The 23,960-nt window shown below is 36.4% G+C and overlaps 3 protein-coding genes and 1 long non-coding RNA gene across 7 annotated transcripts in view; 1 reads left to right on the top strand and 3 right to left on the bottom strand.

Annotated features, from left to right (window-relative positions):
- Positions 1-2,675: 2,675 nt before the first annotated feature.
- On the bottom strand, positions 2,676-3,668 carry LOC120154771 (GATA transcription factor 5-like). The gene is made up of 2 exons (XM_039166425.1): positions 3,460-3,668; positions 2,676-3,367 (listed from the first exon to the last, which is right to left on the bottom strand). The coding sequence occupies exons 1-2, from the start codon at positions 3,544-3,546 to the stop codon at positions 2,693-2,695; spliced, it is 762 nt and encodes a 253-aa protein (XP_039022356.1). The 5' UTR covers positions 3,547-3,668; the 3' UTR covers positions 2,676-2,692.
- A 5,563-nt stretch (positions 3,669-9,231) lies between these two features.
- Positions 9,232-9,888, bottom strand: LOC120154770. The gene is made up of 3 exons (XR_005518905.1): positions 9,835-9,888; positions 9,494-9,735; positions 9,232-9,417 (listed from the first exon to the last, which is right to left on the bottom strand). It is a non-coding gene; the product is annotated as an uncharacterized LOC120154770 (long non-coding RNA).
- A 1,705-nt stretch (positions 9,889-11,593) lies between these two features.
- Positions 11,594-14,832, top strand: LOC120154882 (receptor-like protein EIX2). Its single transcript, XM_039166521.1, has 2 exons — positions 11,594-12,994; positions 13,139-14,832. The coding sequence occupies exons 1-2, from the start codon at positions 11,594-11,596 to the stop codon at positions 14,762-14,764; spliced, it is 3,027 nt and encodes a 1,008-aa protein (XP_039022452.1). The 3' UTR covers positions 14,765-14,832.
- Positions 14,833-15,814: 982 nt separating this feature from the next.
- LOC120154837 (TATA-box-binding protein-like) overlaps positions 15,815-23,960 on the bottom strand; it is a 30,746-nt gene continuing 22,600 nt past the window's right edge. For 2 of the 4 annotated variants that reach the window (XM_039166483.1, XM_039166484.1), the window contains 9 exons: positions 19,651-19,749; positions 17,768-17,855; positions 17,586-17,657; positions 17,388-17,438; positions 17,193-17,237; positions 16,966-17,058; positions 16,446-16,547; positions 16,287-16,360; positions 16,174-16,218 (listed from right to left, as the gene is read on the bottom strand). In XM_039166483.1, coding sequence (XP_039022414.1) covers position 16,218; positions 16,287-16,360; positions 16,446-16,547; positions 16,966-17,058; positions 17,193-17,237; positions 17,388-17,438; positions 17,586-17,657; positions 17,768-17,855; positions 19,651-19,730 — 606 coding nt within the window. In that variant the 5' untranslated portion in view covers positions 19,731-19,749 and the 3' untranslated portion in view covers positions 16,174-16,217. Of the gene's footprint in view, positions 16,219-16,286; positions 16,361-16,445; positions 16,548-16,965; positions 17,059-17,192; positions 17,238-17,387; positions 17,439-17,585; positions 17,658-17,767; positions 17,856-19,650; positions 20,240-23,960 lie in introns of those variants that run through there. The other 2 variants (XM_039166486.1, XM_039166482.1) reach the window with 2 other exon arrangements.

The following is a 23,960-nucleotide window of genomic DNA, read 5'->3' as shown; positions in this document are numbered from 1 at the left end:
TAAAAACAAAAGGACTAGATTGAAAAGAAAGCGAAATTTAAAGGCCAATTTGCGAATAATTCAGGTTTGATATCGATTTGGGGCCGAAAATAAGTAAATTGTATCTCCGGGGGACTGAAGGGGTGATTTACCCTCTCTTGGATGGAAACACGCGGATCTGAAGGATGAGCGGGTCGGGCCACGGTCTAAAACGGGTCAGCTATATATCTGAAGAATTAAGCAAAAATTTGCTAAACCCTCATTCATAAACAAAAGCCTCCTCCCCTTTATCCTTAAACGCCATGGTTCTTCATGAACCCAGAAAACGCCACCCTACGCCGCCTCGCCGTCGCCGTTGAACGGCGTCGGCCGTCATTCATCGGCAGCAAAACTCGTGTTTTTATATTTTTTTTGAAATCTCGAAAGCTTTTTGAAATTCCTTTCTAAAAACAAAGATTGTTTTTCAAAAATCGATTAGAAAAAGCGTAGATCTAAAATTTTTTTTGAAAAAAACGAAGGGCCTCCCTTTCGTTCCTCGGCCGAATGGTTTTCTTGGTGGTTCAAAAACTCAACAATAACGGCATGCAAGCAGTGCAAGGGAACCGAATCGAAAAACAAAGGTAAAAGCGATACCTTTTATTTATTTCTCTTTCGAAATTTACAAGAGATTTGCTAGTTTTTCATGTGTTTTCTTGTGTACCCTCTCGTAATATTTGTGTATCTCGTGTGTGTGAAATTGTGTGAAAATTCTGTGTAAAAACAGTGTGTAAAACCCCCCCCTTTTACATATTGATTTTACACTTATTTATAGAAAAAATAAAAGCCTATTCCGTGTGGTTTTAGAGTTCTAATGAGATTAAAACTCTTTGCTTTGTCTTTGGTCTTCATGTGGTCTTCAAACACCAAGCAAAATGGAGGATGTTGCCACCGGAATCGGGACTCTCCCAGAATCGTGCGGGGGTTGACTATGTTGAGGGCTTGTGGCGAACTAGGGTTCTGCACCTTTGGGTGGTTCGGGTCCTGAACCGGGTCGGGCCACGTGTAGTCTGGTTCTGGGCGAAATTTGGTATCTTCAAGCTTGATATCGTTTAATCAATATCTCATATTCGAGTCTTTGTGTATGTAGAAAATCGCCGTTGAGAGACTCATTTACCAAAATCAAATATACAATATGAGTCGGTCCAGATTAAACATGACAAAACCTTAAAATTGAATAACAAAAAAATTAAGAGACATGTAGAACCTAAATGGGAAAAGGACAGAAATTCCATTTCTCATTTTCATAGAATCCATTGGGGGAAATAAACAAAATATTTTTATTTAAAATTTTGATTGGATTTTTAATATTATTTTTTCAAATTTCAAAATTTTGAAAACTATCCTAAAAATTCAAAAGTAGCAAAATAAATGTTTTATTTTTAAACGATAAAGAAAAAACCAGCAATCTCTTTTGAAATTAAACGCATGTGGTCATGTTATTTCCATGACCTAACCAACGTCACAAGTTTCCATGTTCCAACACTAATTTACTTAAATAATTTACTTAAAGTTGGGACCGTTCATCCTATAAAATTACGAGTAATCATTATAATCGTTATAATCATATACCTAACACCAACACTAAAATTCAATATATAAACTTTTATGACACGTAAAAAATGATCTTCTTTTTTCTTCCTCTTCTTCTCTCCCCATATAAAGATAGAAGAAACGAATTTTCATCTTTGATAGACCATTAATCGTACACGCATTTTTCAACCTAAATCAAAAAGAATAAATCGTCTAAAATCATTAATCGTACACGCACTTTTCAATTTGATTTGCACTTTTTATCTAAATCAGAAAAAATAAATCGTCTAAAACCACTGTACCCTAATATTACGGCCAACAAGGTTCAATCAATATTATATAGTTAATAAGATACTTGTTTAATACTAAAATATCATAACAAATAAGGGGAATTACTACATTACTAGTGGTGAAGAATTTCTTCAAATATCTTTTTATCCTATCTAAGGTTTACATTGTGAAAATTGTATTGGAACAACTCCCCACTCTATTCTTTTTTGTACGGCAGTTATCATTCTCTTGGGCGATTTTCAACTTTATTGCATTCATGGCAGTCGTAGTGGTCTTTTCCGATAACCACTCTGTCATTTTTAGTTATATTTTATCGTATTTACTATAATAAGTCTCTTAACCCTTTTTATAGTAAAGAATATCATAACTATCAATGTTTCTGAACTCTCGATGCATGTTTTTTTATTGATTTTCTTCTTTGCTTTTCATGATTATTACTTTACCGCGGCATGGTTCCTTTATTCAGTTGTATAAGGCAATTCGTTAGTTATCGTATATATGTACCGGATGAGATTATTATTAAGGATTATTGTTAAGGAGAGATCGGTTTATCCGTTAGACTTGTTAGTTTCTTTTTTCAAGTTTCTCTTCTCTATGTTTGTGCTTGAACCGTTGGTGAGTTTAATATATGTACATTGTTGCTTCACTTGTCAATGGTTTTGTTTATAGACTATATCTAAGTGATTATTGTTATTTTTTATTTTCGATAGTCTCGACTATATTTATTTCATCTTATCATAATTGACAAGACGTTTATTAATATAACGTTTGATAAATGAAATTTTCAGGTTATTTAAAAAAAATTACATTGTCACATGTAAAAAAAAAGGGTGGGTGGGTTTATGATAAGAAATTACTGGTCACTAGAAATTGACATTCTCATCTCCATGACTTTCTTGTGAGAATTGGAGTGCAAATAGCTAACAAAAGTAGGGCTTTTGGCTGGCCTATACTCTGGCAGCAACCTCCCTGATTTGTACCTCACCCCACATGCATTACATAGTGTCTTTGGTCCCATTGGTCCCGCCCTCCACTGTGGTGTCCTTTGTGCCAAACAATGGCTACACCTCCTCCCCTGCTGCTGCTGACCCCTCTCCGCCGCCGCAGACGGCTTTTCTTCCTCCGTGATGCCCTCTTTCATGGTACTACTGCTGTTGTTGTCATCTTCCTTCTTGGGCACTATGAGTTCACTGTCGGCTAACCAGCACGGTTGTTGGAGCAGAAGAGGGTCGTGGTTGGCCAATTGGAGGCTACATGACCAGTCAAAAAATGGGTTGTTTTTGGTTTTGAATAATATCGTTGTTGACGCTGAACTCGAAACCCTCTTTCGCTTGCTCCTCGCCTTGCATGGAACCGCGAATTTCTGCAACGAGGGCGGGGTTATCTGGTGGGGTTTCTTTGAGGATTTCGCCGCCGTTGGTGGCGGTGCGGTTGGAGGCTTGGTTTCGAAAACCGGGATACAGTTCCCGATGCTCGAGAAACAATCTTCAACGAAGATAGATAACCATTCCAAGCTCACATCCACTTCCTGTACAAAAGAGACAAACTTCAGAACAAAAAACCAGAACTCTGAAGTGCATGCAAAGAGGGACAAAGGAACTGAGCCACCGAGTCACTGACCGTGTTTTGAGTTGAGAAAAGGTCATCAATGGAGGTTGTAGGAGCTTGATTCTCACCGGAGACCGACACATTCCTGAGAAAATCCATGCCTGACAGAAAAACAAAAGAGAAAATTCCTTTGTTCTTGAAGGTAGGAACTTGAAATGGAAAACAAAAGAGGAGGAGGAGGAGGAGGAGAAGAAGAGAGAAATGTTGGTTTTAAGAAGTATGGGGTACTTTGCTCAGCTGTATATGTATTCAATATGCTTGCACCCCTCTCTCTTTGTGGCCTAGTTTTCTGTCGGCAGACAAAGAAAACAAAATTTCAAAACTTATTCAATTACCATGAAATTATAGAAAAAAAGGTGGGGAAATTGCCCATATCTCCTCTTTTTACTGCTTAAATATACGTGTTATGATTTCATATTCTTGGGGTTATTAAATTAACTTAATATGGGGACAAATTTTGAATTTTGTTGCACTATAAGGTTTGAATGTGTGTTTATGAGGCAATGGAGGGAGCAAAGGAGAGGGGTTCGAGTGCAACTGTGGGGTCATAAATCCAAGGCCTGCTTGAACTCTGAAACCTGCTCTTGTTTTAAAAAATTGACCCCAAAAGTCCAAAAATTGGGGAAAAGTGCTATATATAGATGTTTAAATTCAGGGATCTCGTTTTTAGGAACCCGAAGTTTTGGGTACCCGAATCTTGAGGTATTTGATTTTTCAGTCCATGTTCTTATCGGAATATTGCGGGTACCTTATATCCGGTATCTAAATTTTAAGGGTGCCTGTAATTCGGGTAATCGGGTACTGATTCTTTTATGCCACACTCATGTAACCGTTTGACTTCCTCAGCTTAAAGAAAAACCCATACCCACAAATCTAAAAAATTAAAGCCTCCCCATCTCAAATCAAAACACCTTAGGTCATCTTCAGCCCTCATCTCTACTCTACAGTTATCTTTATCTTTACTCTAGAGATAAAACAATAATTCATCTCCAGCGCTATCTCTACATTATCAACAACTCTATTTTATTCACAATATTTAACTATTATAATATTGATTTTACAAATATAAAATAAAACATATACATTTCTAAAAAAATATCAAGATAAAAAGTATAAATAAAATATTCATAAATAACATTGTGAAAATATAAATAAATAAGAAAATTACAATTAATAATAATAATGTGAAAAACATAAGTTACATAATTATTTATTTTAATTCTCCGAATTAGAATATTCATTCCACAAATGCTCAATTAGTATGTTTATTTATCTAATTTAAATATATTTTTATCTATATTGTAATTTAATCAACTTGAATATATTATATTATGTTAAAATTTTATTTTATTGTGTAGAAATTACAATTAAAAAGATAAAAGATATAATAAGAGAAAATAATTTAAAAAAGAAAAGAAAAACAAAAATCATGAATTTTTTTTAGAGTTGCTACAGTAGCAACACTACATGTAGCGTCCAGCTCCAATTGCTCTTCAGAGTAGAGATGCATCTAGCACAGGGCTGGAGACTCTACAGTGCTTCTCCAACTCCACTCCAGCGCAGCGCTGGAGTTGCTCTTAAAGAAACATGAGCAAATTCCATACACAAAAAAATCTAGCTTTATTCCTAAAACCTCAAAACAAGAAAACCCAGACAAAACCCCAAAAATATAAAGAAGGCAAAATCCACCTGAAATAAAGAACTATGAACTATCTGTCTTGCTCAGTTGATAGAGCGCAAGGCTCTTAATCTTGTGGTCGTGGGATCGAGTCTCACGGTGGGCAATTCATAATTTTGACTGCCTGAGGTCTTCCACGGAAGCTGTTCTCAACCTGGCGTTGGGGGCAACTTACTACCTTACCTCCCCTCACTCCATTACATATAGGAATAGGGTCAGCTAATTTATATGAAAAAAATAATAAGTGAATGAGAAAATAGAAAGAAAAGATGTTAGGGTATGAAGGAATCAAGCGAAGAGTTGGGTGTTTTTCAATGTTTTACATAATATTCAAAGCAATATTAATATATATGTAACATTTTTTTTAAGTTTACAATATTAAAAGGTATAACAATATCACAAGTCATAACATATATAAATTAAAAACCATAAAATCAAGTGAAACAAAATGATTCAAATCAACTACAACATAAATTTAAGGTAAAACATATTAAATAATAAATATAATTATATAACTATAATCAAAAAAATAAAATTGGGGCTTAAAAAAATCATAACAAATGATGTCATTTGATTTAATTGTTTAAAAAAAACAATCCCACATGGCTAAGAAACATAGAAGAGCATCCCAAAAGTTTAAAGAGTAAAAATATGATAACAAAACAATCTCACATGGCTAAGAAACATAGAAGAGCATCCCAACTTACTTCCATAAATAATAGAGGTAATTTGACATTCAAAATCATGGAGCCTTTTGGTGAGCACAAAGCGAACTATTCTTTCGCTTCAATTGAGCTCAAAATTTAGGCTTCAATCGAACTTCTAAATTTGTTTTTTGAGTTCGAGCCTTTTAGATTTCAAGTTTTAATATTATATTTCGAGTTCGAGTTGAACTTGATAATTTTTAGCTCGTGAGTTTTTGAGTCGAGTTGAGCTTACTTTTAAAGTTTTTGAGTTCGAGTCGAGCTCAGCAATACTCGAATTTGACTCGGCTCATCCGGTTTTGGGAGTTAACCGGACCTGACAGACCACCGGTTCACGGTTCAACCGGTCGAACCGGCCGGTCCAGTCCGGTTTTAATAACATTGGTGTTTTTTTTAGCTTCTTTTGGAGTCATCAAGGTCAATGTAACACGTGCGATGTTTAAAACAAGTTTAAAATATTAACTACATTAGGAGGGAAAAGGCCAAAGGCAAAAAAGCAACTAGGTACTCGGGTAATTGGGTATCCGGAAAAAATCTAACTTTTTGATCAGGGCTCGACTTGGGAAATGCCGGGCCAGGTTCCCGACCTGGTCAGGTATTTTTTTAAAAGAAAATTACCTGTTTTTTAAGTTCGGGTTGTCGGGTCAGGTATTTTTTAATACCTCTATACACAGTGGTGAAGCTTGCTACAGTGTATATAACCTGATAGGGCTGCTAGATTCTTTAAAATGAAAGGTTAAACTTCCTTTTAAACCAGGCTTTTATCAGGTGATGTTGATCTTGATGAAGGCCCGAGGGTAGCAATAGTGTTTTATTCATTTGCTAAGTACTCGTATCCGATATAATCCGAAAGATACAAGTACGAAACCGAAACCCGGATTCAAATAACATAAATCTAGGTGTTCCCTTCTAATGGATGTGCTAACAATAAGGGATGTCATTGTAAATCGGATTCTATGGTTCAAAGCAGGAACCGGTGGCTAATATAGCTGAAAATGACACTTCCACTCGTGTGTGGCATTGTGGAGGAATATGAACCCTAGGCATGAGGTTAAAGCACATGTGAAGCGAAGCAAAGATTACTGGAAATTAAACATGGGGATCCACAAAAACTTTATGCTTGGTGCTTCATATTTGATATATATATAAACAGATAAAAGTATTGCAGAAGGAATAGTTTCTGATACTGGTCTGGTTCTTATTGGTAGAGCTATAATCTTCACTATGTATGTACATGATGGATGAAGATGGTACATCATACATCCATGGGACCCCACATCAATACATCAGCCATTATCAAATTGCTTGATGAATGTCCCCACCAGAATGGTGGATCATTTACACATTCAATAAACAAACAGTAAGTCAATTGTGGCCAGTGGCCACCCTTTGAACCACCAAGCCATGTGAAACCACCGGGGAAATTTTGAACATCCCAATTAACACCCCCCATCTCCCTATTTGTCTTGCCTCATTTCGGCCACGTATCGACCGATTCGATCGCCCTCTAAGAAGTAACATCGAATCGATTTAAAAGATTGAAAATAAGGGGGTACCCTATAATTTTTTAGTGCACTTGTGAGGGGCTGCTGCATTTTTTCTGTCTGGTAAAGGGGACAGAGTCATCCCCAACTGCTGCCCCTCAATGGGGTAGAAATAGGACAATGGGAACAATTATTGTAGGGTGAATAATTTTATGTTAAATGGGTAAATTTGAACTTATAAAATTTGAGGACAAATAAAATTTTAGGGTTGAAAACAGATTTTCAATAAAAAAATTCATTAAAAATATATATATAAAATATATAATAATTTTAAAATTTTAAGGGTTATCCGCCCCGCCTAGATTTATCCCTAAGTAAAGGGGTCAGAGTTTTTTTTTGTGAATGGTGATAATAATGAGATGAAATAGATACAATGATATGTGCCTAAAAGATATGATTATGTCCAGCCATACGATCAAAAGTCCACAAGCATGACAACACCACTCGCTATAATGAAAAATCTCAACATTAAAACAAAGGTACAATATCAAAAAAGTCCCTAACGTTTGATTAAATAATTATTTTAGTCTAATTTTTTAGAATATTTTACCTTCAACTTTTTATTTTAGGATAAAAAGACTCTTAATGTTTAACTAAATAGTCACTTTAACTCTTATTTTTTTGTCCCCAATATTCCATGGAGATGTCCTTTTGCCTCAAAAATAAAACGTTAGGGAGAAAAATGTTCCAAGAGAAAATAATAGAACCCAAAGTGACTATTTAATTAATTAAGAGTATCTTTTGCCATTATGCCTTAAAATGGGTTTGGATATATATATTCCTTGAGATGAATTCCATGTGACTATTTCGAAGGATTCGAGTTTTAAATTTACTGAATGTTATCTCTTAAAGATAATTGCATGAACTATCTAAATAACATGGGATATAGATTCAAAATCAAATAATTGTAGCTGAAAATAAGTTGGTCAAAAAGGAAAATTAGGGTTTGTTTTATATTTCATATTGGGTCATTGGAAAAAGAAAAGGGGGTAAAAAGTTGAGTTTGATGTTACATTGATCACACTCCAAATTCATGTACGGGACAAGTAGGAAAAAAACCCATAAATTTAGGGGTTGTTTGTTTGTCTCTTAATGGAATCATTCAACGCTGAATGTTGAACCGTTCAGCATTCAACTCATTTGTTTCGCACCTCTGAATGATTCAGTGCTGACTGATTCAGCAAAACAGTGTTGAATGATTCAGCACAGAAGTACATTCTGAATAATTCAGAGTCATTATCAAATAGCATGTCACATTCAGAGCTAATTCATACAGAGCCTCTGAATCATTCAGCATTTGAATCATTCAGCGCTTAATCATTCGGAAATTTGGGTCATCATATTCGGGTCTCGGTTCGGGTAAATCAGTTCTGGTAATCGGGTTCGGGTCAAATATGCCAGGTCTAATTAGATTACTAGATTAAAGGTATTCACCCCTTCTTTTGGTTCAAACTTTGAATTTTCCATATGAATCCATTCAAATATTCTGATCGAAGGAGAGTGACAGTAGATTTCATGGAGCTTGTATGTATAGGTCTTATAAACATTTACGATAATCTATGTTACTCTGATTCGAGTGTTAGTGTCGGATATGGATTGTCTCCGACCGACATACCTATATATTGATCGAGAATTTTAAGCAACATAAGTTTAGAGCATAGTTCTATGAAAAGATCAAGATGAACAATGAGAAGCACATTAGCAAGAAAAAAAATATTATACGCACAGCTTTCTTGGAATGATCATCAGTAACATTATACAATGCTATGGTTAAAAATTCTTTGGGGTTGTTAAGCACTTTGTAGACATGAATAAATCCATTTCCCGAATCGGATGTCGGAATACGATACCAACTTCCGAATGCAGGGTAGAAATGGGGGACTTATCTGATACGTATGAAGATTTAAGAATGTACGACAGGTTAAGGCTCCATGGAAGAGGAGAGATACTGTGGCCATTCTTCCGGTGTCCCGTTTCTCGTCCTAAACATCTGTATCGCCGCACTTGTTAGAGGTATCGCAAGTATGTCGTAATCCTTGGGAGCCTGTACAATGAAGGTGACAAGATATTGGTTCCCAAAGATGAAAATTGTTCTGATGCTAATGGTGTAGGGAAGATACCTTGGGGACCTTAATCAACGTCATGTTTGCTTCCTCCGGCGTTTTTCGACCTTTCTTCGAATTGCACTTGGCACAAGCAGTCACCTATGGCTCAAACAACAGTCAATGGAGTTGATCCACAAATAGAGAGTCAACCATCTGTTTGTTTAATAGGCCATCTTACCAGATTCTCCCATGTTCATTCCCCTCTTGCAACTGGAAGAACATGGTCGATGGTCAAGTTATCGCGAGCACGGCAATACCTGTTGACAACGGAAACATCGGCCGAAAAGAAGCTCGGAAAGCAACAGATAATTGTTCTCGAACTGAACTGATTTCAGATAATTGTTACAACGACTTACTGACAAGTGAAGTTGTCCCTAAGTAGAACACTTCTTCGACTTAGATTGGTGCTGACAACATCAAATCGAGCGGAGTAAGTCACATGAGGATGAGGAACATTGAGAAAAGAAGGCAAAAATGATCCTCTGTTTCATACCCTTAACACAGCTGGTATGTTGAAGGATCCACTCGGCTAGTTCACGGTCTATCATAGTACTCTAGAACATCAGCCTGGATAAAAGCATGATAAAAGGGACTTAAACATCGAAAAGAACGAATTTGATACTATGTTACTCTTGTATACGGTACGCGTTAACACGGGTATGTTCGGGTTTTATTCGATGTTTTTCCATGAACTGTGAGGGACCTTTAAGCATCATAGGTTCTCTATGCATGCTTCATCCATGAATGTGAGTATAAGTGTAAGAAAACTAAAAGCCTCACATGGCTTTCCACCCGAACATCTAAAATGAAATGGTGAGCCAGACTATCCAACCTTCTCCATGAACTTCAAAAAAACAGCACGCCTCCAGCAAACAACATTGATCGGCCTATCGGGACGTCGACGATCGGACCCGAACTCGTAAGAAAACCAGTTCAAATCATTAGAAAGATATCAAGAACAACAGAATTCATGTTGCAGATTGAACACGAGGGAGAAAACAGTGCCAGATAATTCACCCATACAATCAACCATCAGTGGCTACATGCAATGCACACTCAGTTTACATAGCTGAAATAACAAAAGAAAGCATCAAAAATCAAACAAGAAAAAAAAATGGTAAACGAAAACAAAAATTACCTGTAAGAGATGTCCAAAACAAGACCTCTAAAACAAGCCAACTCATCAATTTCAAGCTCACTATCATAATCATCATCTTGAGTTCCTTCATCACTCACATCAAGACTCGCCTTTGCATTGAAGTGGTGTTTTCTAGGAGTGGAACCAAGATACCTGAACATACCCTTTTGAACTTGAAGTGATTTAAGGCCGGCAGAACCCCCCGAAAAGATTGGTAAGGAGCTTGTAACGAAGAGGGTCCTTTGGTTCCACTCCATCGCCATGGAAGAGCAGCTTCAAACGCCCTTGTGCTGTGAATTGAGCCATTAACTGAAACTCAGGAATCGGTTTAGGCTTCGGAGAAGTTGAATCAGAGTAGTTAACGTTGTTGTTTAACCGAGCAAGCAGACAAAGGATTATGTGCAGGTAATTTTTATTTTCGTTAAAAGAAAATGGGAAAATTGGATTATGCATTTATCTTTTTGATTTCAGGGTGTGTCCTATCTCCCATTATGAACTCATGAACATAATCCATTTACTTCAATACAGCCGACCCCCGGTTCTTTCCTCATTCCCTTGTTCTTCATTGCTTTTCTCACCACTTCAACATCAAACCACCTGTTTGCAATTGCATATATATTTAATAAATAATTTTAACTTAAAATGTTAATATCGAAGTCTTAATAAATTAATTTTTTTAATAATTAAATTATGAAATAAATTTCAAACTTTATGTAATTCTATTTTCTTCTCTTTTAGTTGGATAGCCATGCCGTAGGAGTGGGATTTATTCCGTAGACTTAGTTTACTTGACTTAGTTGACTTGACCTCCTTGACCGTATGCTTTTTGACTCTCAATTTAATTTTTTTTGGGTGCAGTAACTTAGAAATTTCTCAAGTGAAAGTTCCTTGCGCGTGCTGTCTACCGTATTATTTTTAGCATGACTCCCTATATATTCGCAGTTGCTAGAAAAGGTTACTACAATGCAATTGCAACCATGACAATTCTTACAAAATCCTCATTCCCATTTCTTCTTCTCATTGCAGCTGCCTGTGTTAGCTTCTGCCATGGCAATTCCAATGTGCTTTGCATTGGAAGTGAGAGAGACGCTCTTTTGAAGTTGAAGAATGATCTGATCGATCCCTCAAACAGGCTATCTTCCTGGGTTGAAGGTGGGGATTGCTGTGAATGGAATGGTGTTGTTTGCCATAACACAACAGGTCACGTCACCCAACTGCTCTTGTCTACTCCTGATGGATGGCAAGGTTACGATCGTTCTGCTCTAGGAGGCAAAATCAATCCTTCTCTGCTGGAGTTGCAGCATCTCAATTGGCTTGACTTGAGCAATAACAATTTTAGCAGCATTCAAATCCCTGGGTTTTTGGGTTTGCTGGGGAGTTTAACGCATCTTAACCTCTCTCAAGCACGATTCCAGGGAGCCATTCCTCGTAACCTTGGGAATCTCTCAGAGTTGCAGTATCTTGATCTCCGAGGTAATTATTTCTCGGAAGAAGTGAAAAGTCTTCAATGGGTTTCTGGACTTTCTTCTTTGCGGTACCTTGATTTGAGTCGCATTCATCTTGGTAAAGCAACTGATTGGTTGCAGGTAACAATATCCAATCTTCCTTCTTTGTTAGAGTTGCACTTGTCTGGTTGCATGTTACAAGATGATACATCTCCGATCAGCACTGTTAATTCTAACAAATCATTAGTTGTTCTTGATCTTTCTTGGAACCGATTATCTTCAGTTCCAATGTGGATATTTGATCTTCATGGTCTTGTGTCGCTTGATCTTAGTCTCAATCATTTGGAAGGCCCAATTCCAGATTACTTTGGGAACATGTCGTTTCTTAAAGTTGTTGATCTTGGTTGGAACTCACTCAACTCATCCGTACCCAACTCCTTGTATAGTTTAAACCACCTTCAATTCCTTGGTCTTACTGAGAACAATTTCCAAGGCGAAATTTCAAATGCCATTGGAAACTTGAGCTCTCTCAATCATCTTGATCTGTCGGAAAATCAGCTTCAAGGAAAAGTACCAGCATCTTTAGGAGATCTTTGCAAATTGAAGGAGATGGATTTGTCATATAATAGAATTGATCAAGACATATCAGAAATCCTACAGAGTCTGTCTAAATGCAGTTTGGAGAGCTTAGAGTTATTGAGTATGGCAGATAACCAACTTTCTGGCCATTTAACTCATAAACTTGGGCAATTTAAAAATTTAGCTTCCCTGGTCCTTGCTCGAAACAACATTTCTGGTCCCATTCCATTGTCGATAGGGGAGTTATCATCTTTGAAGGTCTTTGATGTTTCAGAAAATCAATTAAATGGTACTCTGTCTCCAAATTTTGGGAAATTGGCAAATTTAGAAACTCTAGATATTGGGCAAAATCAATTAAATGGTCCTTTTCCTCCAAGTCTTGGGCAGTTGAAAAATTTAGAAACTCTAGATATTTGGCAAAATCAATTAAATGGTCCTCTTCTTCCAAGTTTTGGGCAGTTGAAAAATTTAGGAACGCTAGATATTGGGCAAAATGAGTTGGAAGGAGTTGTATCGGAAACTCATTTTTCTAATCTCACAAAGTTGTCAATGTTGTCTGCATCCGGAAACATGTTAAGATTTGAACCAAACTCAAACTGGATTCCTCCGTTTCATTGTGAAATTATCCAATTGAGTCATTGGCATCTTGGCCCCAAGTTTCCCCATTGGTTGAAGTTCCAAAAGAAGTTGATTGCTTTAGATCTCTCTCATGCGGGAATAGCGGACGACGTGCCCACTTGGTTTTTAAACCTTTCCACTCAATTTCAAATATTAAATCTTTCCTCCAATCAACTTACTGGAGGGATTCCATATTTGAAAGTAGGAAACATGGTCGACCTGAGTTCAAACCGATTCTCTGGTCCGCTGCCAAGATTGTTGTCAAACCAATTCTCTAATCAACTTCCAGTCCGATTTTATAGTCTGTCAAAGAATTTATTTTCAGGATCCCTTTTTGAATTTGTTTGCAATTCATCAGTGCCATCAATATTCGTTCTTCACATTGATACAAATCTTCTCTCTGGAGAAATTCCAGATTGTTGGAACCGTTGGAAGGAGTTAGGGATCTTAAATTTGGGAAACAACAATTTGACAGGAAGAATCCCATCTTCCTTGGGAGGTACACGTCTTCGAATGCTAAACCTTCGGAACAATAGCATGTTTGGAGAATTACCCTCCACATTGCAAAACTGTATGGGTTTGGTTATTCTTGATCTCAGTGAAAATTATTTCAGTGGAAGAATACCTGCATGGATTGGTGACAAGCTCTCTATCCTTATGGTACTAAGCCTCCGGTCAAATAACTTTGTTGGGCATATCCCTCATCAAATTTGCGCTCTTCAATCTCTTCAGATCTTGGACCTTGGACACAACGACATTTCAGGAGCTATTCCAAAATGTTTGAGAAATCTAACTGCAATGGCCATTAAAGAAAAACAAAGTGAGATCTATTACAATTGGATATCGTACAAATACAATATGAATATACATGGGATCTTGATGAGTGCGTCATTGGTGCTGAAAGGGCGAGAGGACTTGTATAGTACCACACTGGGACTTGTTACAAGCATAGACCTTTCAGCTAATAGTTTTACAGGACAGATCCCAAAAGAAGTTGGAACTCTCATTGGGCTATTGTCATTAAATTTGTCAGGGAATATCCTAACAGGAAATATACCAGACATCATTGGCAACATGGAGTTGATGGAATCGCTTGATTTGTCGATGAATCGTTTGCATGGTGGAATCCCTTCAAGTTTCACAAATTTGAACTTCTTGAATCACTTCAACGTGTCCTACAACAACCTGACGGGACAAATCCCAACAGCTACTCAGCTTCAAAGTTTTGATAACTCTTCCTTCATGGGCAATCATCTCTGCGGGCCTCCTGTGAGTAAAAGCTGCAGCACTGAAGGTGTTCCGACCGATGCTACAAAGAATGGAGAAAGCAGTGGAAGAAGTAAAGTGAACGGGTTTTATGTGAGCACGGTTGTTGGGTTTGTAATGGGATTTTGGGGAGTGGTGGCTCCCCTGTTTTTCATCAGGTCATGGAGGCATGCATATTATGGAAAGCTGGAGCATATTGGTAACAAGGTGTACGTGTTTTGGGCTACTAAATGTATTTAGTTCCATAGGGAAACAAATAAAATGTATAATTAATGTTTGCGTGTGTTTGTAGTTTGTGTAACTTATTGACAAAGTATGTGTGATTGAAAAAGTTATAACAAGTATAATTAAGGTTTGTGTGTGTGTGGTTTGTGTAATATATTGAAGTATGAAAGAAGTGTGTTTGGTATTTCAACAATGAGTATATGGTTCGGTTGAAGACTGCAAATGTTTCCTTTTTTACTTTGTTCAGTCCATTAACTTAGGAGATTGATTTCAATTGACACCTCGAGAGATCACGATCTTTTGACATGACTTCTAACAAACCTACGTGACCATTAAAACTAAATTAATTGTCAATTAATCATATCTACTTAGTCTACCAACTTATAGGCAGCCATAGTAACCTTATATTTAAATATATTTTATTAAAAATATATATTTAATATTTTTAACGTTATATTTTTAGGTTTCTGAACCATCACGATCATTAAATTTGACTGTTATTTGATATGTGTTATGCAAATAAAATTTCAAAAAAAGATTTAAGAAAGATACATTTTTAGATACCTAAACTATACATTAAATTAAGAAAGGCAGAATATCCTTTTTGGCCCTCTAACTTAACCACTTTAATCCTTTTAACCTTTAAACTTACATTGAGATCTTTGAACGTTTAGCTTTTATCAAATTGACCCAATTGTGACGTGACAACAATAAATTGCTAAATTGATCCATTTAATAACTCGATAGTTAAAAAAATTGTTATTTTACTTTAAGATCCTCGATTCGAATGATATCTACATGTCTATTTACATTATTAGTAACTAAGAAAATAATCACCTTAAAAATTTTACAATATGACATCATTAATTTTTTAATTTTTTTTAAAAATATAATATATTAAAATTAAATAAATATGGCAATTGAAATTTAAGTTTTAATGATATCATATATATTAAATGAAATGAAATAAACTTGAGAAATTAAGAAAACCTATGTACGTGAAGTTCTAAAATCCTCCGTGTTTAAAATTTAGTTAATGATGGTGAGAAGTCCTTCATATTACAAGGTCGGATGAACCCCAAATATTCAAATAGGTAAACAATAGGGTTTAGGGATTCATGCATGACAAGAAGAAAACTTAAGGAATCTGATCCCATTCACAGGTTCTCAGCACTTTCTAGCATTTGAGCACCCTACTGACTTCGACGACATCGAAAACCCTATACGAAAACCACAACCGAAAAGCTAGGTGCCGATCTCACGGACCGGATTCCCTTGTTCGCTATATATTTATACTTGAAATCTAACTCCCGAACACCATGGCACGGGAAAACGCGGTATCCATACCCGAGTCGAAGAAGGTTGTATTTTGCCATCAAATTCTATCCGAAAAGCCATGTCCCGTTCAAAGGTTTATTATTTGCCACCAGATTTAAAGATCAGACTGAGGCGATGTCTGCAACGTTCTTCTGAGATGATCGCAGAAATAATAAGAATCAATCACTTCAGAGGGAGGGGAGAGGGTGTCGTTTCTTACCATTGTTGGTTTTTCCTGAACTCTGTAAGGACAGGGTATATGTTTTCGAAGGCGGTGTACGTCTCATCTCTCACCTGAGACTCAAACACGAAAATTAGTAAAAACTAAATCATAAACAGCTTGCATGAACATTGAAGACAGGCAGGCCCGAGGTATCACCTTAGCTCCAGTGATCACAATCTTCCCTGACACGAAAATAAGAAGCACAATCTTTGGTTGTTTCATTCGATAGATCAGGCCTGGAAAGAGTTCTGGTTCATACTGCATTAATAGAACATTAAGATAAGCCGACCGATCATTGATCCTGACAAACAAGTCTTGACAAACACTGCTTTTAATCACCTTGAACTACAAAAATAAAGGCCAAAGCTAACTACGACAAGCCTAAACGTATCGTCATGTTCTAAAGGCTGTTTTACAATACGTATGATACCTCATTTTAAAAATAATTTGACCATAAACTTTGGTCCCTGTCCCTGGACTCGACAAATATAAGGGTAAGTAGACTCCAAGTGGATTGTAAGGAAAGACTAACTATAACAATGCACATACACGTATCAAAAAGGCAAGTGCAGTCCCGCACTCATATCTCAGACTCCCAAATGTCAACCTACAAAACATGCATATTAATATTCTTACACACAAGGAAACAACCCAATGATCGTGGGCTGTCACTTACACTTGAAAAGGCACCATGGGAGTATGCAAGACCTTCAAGTCTGATGGGAAATTTAACATCACAAGAACCAACAATGTTCTGAATCTTGAAGTCCTGCCAATCGCAACAGAAAATGGAAAATGATTGACCAAGTAGGAGAAAACATCATTGAAGGATTGAGATTTCAGGCTATATTTTGATCATTATTTGCATGGGAAAAATACAAAAGAAATCAATAATTACTGTACCTTAAACTTGGCGGGAAAGCCAAGCTTTTGGATGATTCTGGCATACTGAAAGCAGAAAATAAAAATCTCAATTAATCACCAATTTCATGATTGTATCTTCCTATTCTAATGATAAAAATAACTAACAGAAAGCTAATGGGCTCTAATATAGTTCAAAAACAGAATTAAAAAGCTATCTCAAAGATATATATATACCTTCCTTGCAGCCAGTTTGGACTGCTGTTCACTTTTAGCACCAGTGCAGACCTGAAGAAGCGAGGAAAGCTGTTTAGTAAATCAATAATTGAACCATGTTCAACACACTAGACCTAATAATTTACTAAATAGTTTTGACACAAACTTCCACAGCCAATAATTGCATGTGAATGTGATGTCAAATAAGAAATGAATTACCATCTTTCCAGAGGCAAAGATCAAAGCTGTAGTTTTGGGCTCCCTGATTCTCATAATGACTGCAGCAAAACGCTGTAGGTTATTTTTATAAAAAACGGTTAGCAACCAAATAACAGCAGAGCAGAATTAGAACTACACAAATTCGTATATTATTAACAAGTATTTAACCATGAGTAGCACACCTTTGGATTGTACTCTGCATTTCGAGCTTGCAGAGCAATCTGTTTAAGATCCAACTTGCAGTCTAAGTTTACAGTTGATACAATGTTCCTAGAAACACAACAAGAGTAACACCGGGATATGAAATACAGCCAAACTCAATAGTTTTTAAAGTAGAAACATGAAGGAACTTTTGTGAAGTCTCACTTCTAAAAATAAATTTCCCAATCACATAGGTTACAATTTCCCGTTAGTATCAATTACTGACATGTTTAGGCTTAAAACAAGTCAAGCAACTCAACTTATTGGCAGGCTTATCCCTCTTAAGAACAAAATAACAAGACTTAAGAGATGTGGCTTAACTCAAATGGTATATTATTTCAACACGCTAGTGAATCAAGCTTAGTAATGATCTTTTATAGGCTTAAGGGTGTATGAAGCCCTCAAACTTTTGAGAAAAAAGATCAGGCCCTAAAATCTTTTTGCACTTAAATTAGACTCTCAAATCAAGAAATTGAAATACCCACATGATACAATGTGATTCTGTCACATAAATTTGCACATTTTAAAAAAAAATATTGGAATTCTAAAATAATTTTAAAAAATTAAAATTTTTTAATAAAGATTCAAAATGCCATTTGGCAACACCATGATTAGGGATGGCAACGAAGCAGAACAGGTTGGCTTTTTAACCACCCCGACCCAAATTATCGAATTTATAACCTGACCCCGACCCAAAAAGATTTGTTGTTACACCCGCCTCAAACCCACCCCAAGATATGGGATGCAAACACAACCCAGATCCAACTCAATACTCTTCCAAATCCACTTCCTTCCTTTCGAAGCCTTCTTCCTTTCTCATGTTATCCAGAACAGATGTTGTTCTGAATCTCACTGCAAGTATCTCCCACCATATTTCGAATCATTAGGTAAGAACAACCTAAGAACCATTGGTATTTATTATTCATCTTGTCAGAATTACCCGCCATTTATATCTAAGAAACGTTGTTAGCATAATGAAACACCAAAACAGTAATATCCAAATATATCAATAAAAGACTTCCACTATTATGATACAAAATCACACTCAAGCGTCATAAAAATGTCCAACAAAGCCTACTCAGCCGACATAAATCATACCTCGTTTCTCTAAAATTCTTTTCAATGTTCACAAACACCACAAGCTAACATGGCATATCCCTACACCACCTAACCAACCTTCCCACAACATAATTGAAAACCATCTCACAAACTTCTCATCAGCAGGAATACATAAAGTGCAAATGTGTGCATGGGATACCCTACATGCCATTCTATCTTCAGCTGGTTCTCTTCGGGTAGAATTGATCAAAGGTTATGTTCTTAAAGGAAGAGGCGCAGCTGGGATTGGAGAAAATTGCTGCAGCTTAGGCAACAGGTGAATGGGGCTATGGTGTAGCCTTTCTAAGGGGGCAAGTACAATGAGGCGGTCAAATTATCTGTGATTTACTTAGCATGCCTACTCAAAACTCTAATTCACAATTACCAAAAGATCATGTATATCCACAATCGCTATTCAGCCAAATTATTCATCTTACAAAATCACCAAAATACTAAGACCCGGATCCACAATTGATTTAGGGTGGGCAAGTGTCAACTATGAAATCCGATTTTTCTCGGATTAGTTAACTATTTTACGAAATTTTATTTGTGCTCATCCGTACAGAAATTGTGTTGTTAACATATGCGTAACTACTCTAAAAAATATTTCAGGATCAGCCAGTGGTATCTCCAAAGCAACTTTCTTTTTCTCCTGAAAATCCCATGCCCAAAAACATCTAAAATTCTAAAGATCTCCCCATCTAGAACCTTATGAATATAAACGTGTTAGAATCGAAGACGACAAGAGAGACAAAAGGGAACTTACTGAAGAGTGGGAACAATGCCAGATGGATGCTTAGAAAGATCCACTGGTTGGCTCCCTTCTACGCCACCTTGTTCCGCCATTCTCTTCTTTGTAGCTCACCTTAAATTCTGTAAAAAAAACCCCAATATTTCCCAAAAAAGCTCTGGATTTTCTTCTAAACACAATTCCAAATCAACCCAAAGGAATTTGTCAAATCTAATCAACCCGTGGACCAAAAATTAGGTTTTTCTTTTTAAAAAGTTAAATCTAACCAAATTCAACCCGTTAAAAGATATATAATCCACGATTTTTGAAAGGAGTGAAAGAAAACACACGCTACAAAAACAGATCAGATCGGGTTCATTCAGATCTAAGCAAATTCAACACTTTTTTAAACGGAAAAAATTGGGAATTTTAAACCATTATATATAAACATATGAAAATGGGAGGGAAAACTGAGAGTGAGTGTTTGAAAACGAGAGCCTTTTATATATATAGAGAAGAGAAGATTTTGGGTTAAGATAAAGGAGAGAAAGGATTGGATTTGAGAGGGTGTGGATTTGAAGATGAGATTTTTGAGGGGTTGGTTTATAAGGAGGACAGAGAGGCAGTGTTTCGATCGGGGTGACCTTTTGTACCCTACTTATTGTTATTTATAGACGTTGACTCGGCTGTCCGGTTAGGAAACGTCAGTTACCGGCTTTTACCGGTTATATTGGGAAGAAAATAAAGCTTACCTACTAAGCTAATGTAATCCGGACTTGAACCAATATTATAAATTAAGGCTAAACTATTCGATTAGGACTTAAATTGTTAGTTTTGGTATATTTTAGAATTTAAATTTTTAGGTTTTTAAATCATGCATAAGGTTTAGTTTTTGTTTTATTTTAATATCCGTCGTTAAAAGCTTAATAATAGTCTAACGTGACCTAGTTCCGATGGACGGACAGCCAATCCAAACGGTGGACCACGAGAGAATGATAAGTCTACCAACATAGTCTAGTTTCAAGTACATTAGATGATAGACCTTGGAGATTGGATGATGAAAAAAATCGAAGATTAAGTCATCGATTTGGGAAAATTGAGGTGTTTTCAGGTGAAACGAATGTTGAAATTACATTCAAAGAGTCGAAAAAGGTGCGGGCTAGAAAATTTGGGCTTCATCGATTGATCACTTTAGATGTGACTGTTGACAAGACCGTCAATTGAGTTTTTAACGACAAAATACTAAAAATAAATAAATGTTATGTATGATTTTAAAAAAAATAAATATTTAGATACTAACACGGATCAAAACTGGTAGTTTAGATACTAAATTCGTAGTTTATTTAATTGAATTTTATATATTTTATAATCATTAGATGAATAAAATAAATTACTTAAATTAATAATATAAAATGAAAATATAGTAATAAGAAAAACAATTTAATAATCTTAATTGTGTATCTTCACTAATCCAAGTTTTTTTATCCTAACTCATATAGATATGTTAATATTAATATTAATAATAAAATTTTGGATGAGATTAGTATCGTAAGTTATTTTATTGGATTAAAATTCATAATTATGGTCATAGATACTTAATAATACGGTTATCATAAGATATTATACAAGATTATGCGACTAATTATGTTATATGTATCACAAGATATTAAAAGTATTATGAAAATAAAAGTATAATTACCATCAAGTTGTATTTATAATTTAATGAGTGACAAAATTATAATACACACGATAACTGATTTAATAACCAATTATATGTAGTAGTCTCCGAGAACAAGTCAATTTGTATTTTCTATTATTCGGGTCAGATATCAACCTTTTAGGTAATCTCCATATCTCAATCTTTAGATAATTTCTAAAAATTAATTGAAGTGTGCTTCCACAAATTTAGTATTCTAATCTTAATGTTTGATATGATTAAATCCTAATAAGATTTTATGTTTATTATGATTTTGGTTCTTATGGATAATTATTATTTTTTAATAAATAGAATTGGACAATCATTCTAATTAAAAATTAATAATTTATAGTCAACAAAATGATGTTAAATAACAAAATATGTGCATATTGAAGAGAAAAATTAAAGAGAGATCAGATGGAGCCCTACGTTCTCTCTGACTTTTCTAGAAACCCTAATGGTACGTACTTGGACAAGCCGTCAGGACGGCCACCAGATGGGATTAATCCTGGTGCTACTTCGATGCTCCCGAGAGGTCAGGGATAGCACCTGTTGGAGAGGTTTCCCCGGTTGTTAAGGAGGCATGGATCCATGCGAAGGACTCGGGGACAAGGTTGGAAGGTTTGGACGAAGAGATGAAGGATACCCCGGATGCTGGTGAGAACGAGCTAAGGGGGAAACCCTCGTTCCGTGATACGGTGGCTAGACAGGGAAGGGCGTCACAAGGCGACACCCGATCTCTGATTTGAACGTGGATTTGTTAGAGGGTGACGTGCAGATTAGATTGGAGGGCATCATACCAGATATTCAGTTCTCTGAGAGAGTTCATCAAGCTATTGATGATAAATTTTCTAAATCAATAGTTGTCCTCCTGTTAGGGAAATCGATAGGTTACAAGGCTCTGTTGAATCGCATTCAACTGTTATGGCAGCCGGTTGGAGAATCGCAACTTGTGGATTTGGATAACGATTACTTCCTAGTAAGATTTTCGGAAGACGCGGATTATGATAAGGTGCTTGAGGGAGGTCCTTGGATGATCTACGGTTGTTATCTCACGGTACAAACTTGGTCCAAGAACTTCTCAACCTCGGATGATCACCCGAAGTCAATTCTAGTGTGGGTTCGTCTCCCAGGTTTGCCTAACGGTATTATAAAGAGTTTATTCTGGATAATTGCAAAGGCGTTGGGTGTAGTTGTAAGGATCGATTACAATACTACTGAAGGACGGCGTGGTCAGTTTGCTCGACTGACGATTGTAGTGAATTTGAATAAGCCTTTAATCCCGAGGTTGATGATTGATGGTATGCATCAGGGGGTAGAGTATGAAGGTTTACCTACCATCTGTTACGCATGTAGAATGTATGATCATACATCGACTACTTGTTAAAAGGTGAATCATACTGAGCAAGAGGAACAAAGAGTTAAAGCGATCACTCCCAAGGATCCCTTTGGTCTTTAGATGCAAGTGGCCCCGAGAAAGAAGAAGGCTCCCATGAATAAAAAGATCGTAGAATCAGACCGTGTAATGCCAAGTAAGGAGAACCAAAATGGAGGAACCCGGTTTGCGGCTTTGATGTCGAGAGAAGATGGGATTCAACAAACTGAGGCCGATGGTAGTGATACAACTAGGGGTAAGAAAGTTGTGGGTGAAGATCGGGGGCGAGGACCATGCCTCGGCTATCTACAGACCCTTCGAGCAGTGAAGTCGACCTACTAATGCATAATGAGTTGAGCAAGAATAGAATGAGAGATGTGGAGATAGAGGAAGGGAAGCAGCAAGAAGGGAGCAAGGAGGTTATTGTAATTGGTTCCAAAGAAAATGTGGTACAGGTTCAATCCGAGCTTAATATCGGGAAGCATACAACATTCCAAATTGTTGATGAGGGTCGAAGAGAGGCGTTAAGCGAACGGAATGATAGATTTGGTGCAAAAATGGCCATGGTTAAATTGTTTTTCTAGTTTGAAATAGTCTAACAAAAATTTTAATTTTTCCTGGATTTTATTGTGGGTCGCTCTTGTAGCCCTAATATGACACCTCAGATCGGATCGAGTCATCTGTATTGGTTTGAGGATGTTACAATAAAACTCTATGTTTTTCCTTTTTCCTTAGTCAAATCGATGAAAGATTAGCTATTATATTTACCTCTTTGTTCAATTGATACATGGGTCGATATGTTTCGTTTATTCATTGACAAGTTTTCCCTACAATTAGAGTCAGCGAGCTAAAGATAAATATTGTAGGGATACGACAAAAAGATAGTGAATCATTATACGATTATTGTGAATGCTTCAAGAAATTGTGTGTAAGTTGTCCACAACATGACTTATCGGAACAAACCTTCCAACAATATTTCTATGATGAATTATTTCCCATGAAGATGAAAATAATCGATACGGCAAGCGGATGAGCCCTTGTAAACATGACACCTCATGTGGCTAGGGATTTTCAACTATGATCGCCAACGTTCAACAATTTTATCTCTCTAATGGACCCACTTAACGGGTTCACAAGATAAGTTCTTCTTCCATTTAAGATAAGAATGATAAACTTAATAATATAGTACAAACCCTTCTTGTAGGTAAAAAAGGTCTGGCTTGCTTCTGTGGAATATGTACTATGCTAGATCATCTAACAAATTATTGTCTGAGC

This window comes from Hibiscus syriacus, unplaced genomic scaffold (genome assembly GCF_006381635.1).
Source record: "Hibiscus syriacus cultivar Baekdansim isolate YM2019G1 unplaced genomic scaffold, ASM638163v2 tig00111151_pilon, whole genome shotgun sequence".
Classification (NCBI taxonomy): Eukaryota; Viridiplantae; Streptophyta; class Magnoliopsida; order Malvales; family Malvaceae; genus Hibiscus; species Hibiscus syriacus.
Note: the sequence above shows the minus strand (reverse complement) of the source record. Positions and strands in the feature narration are given on the sequence as shown.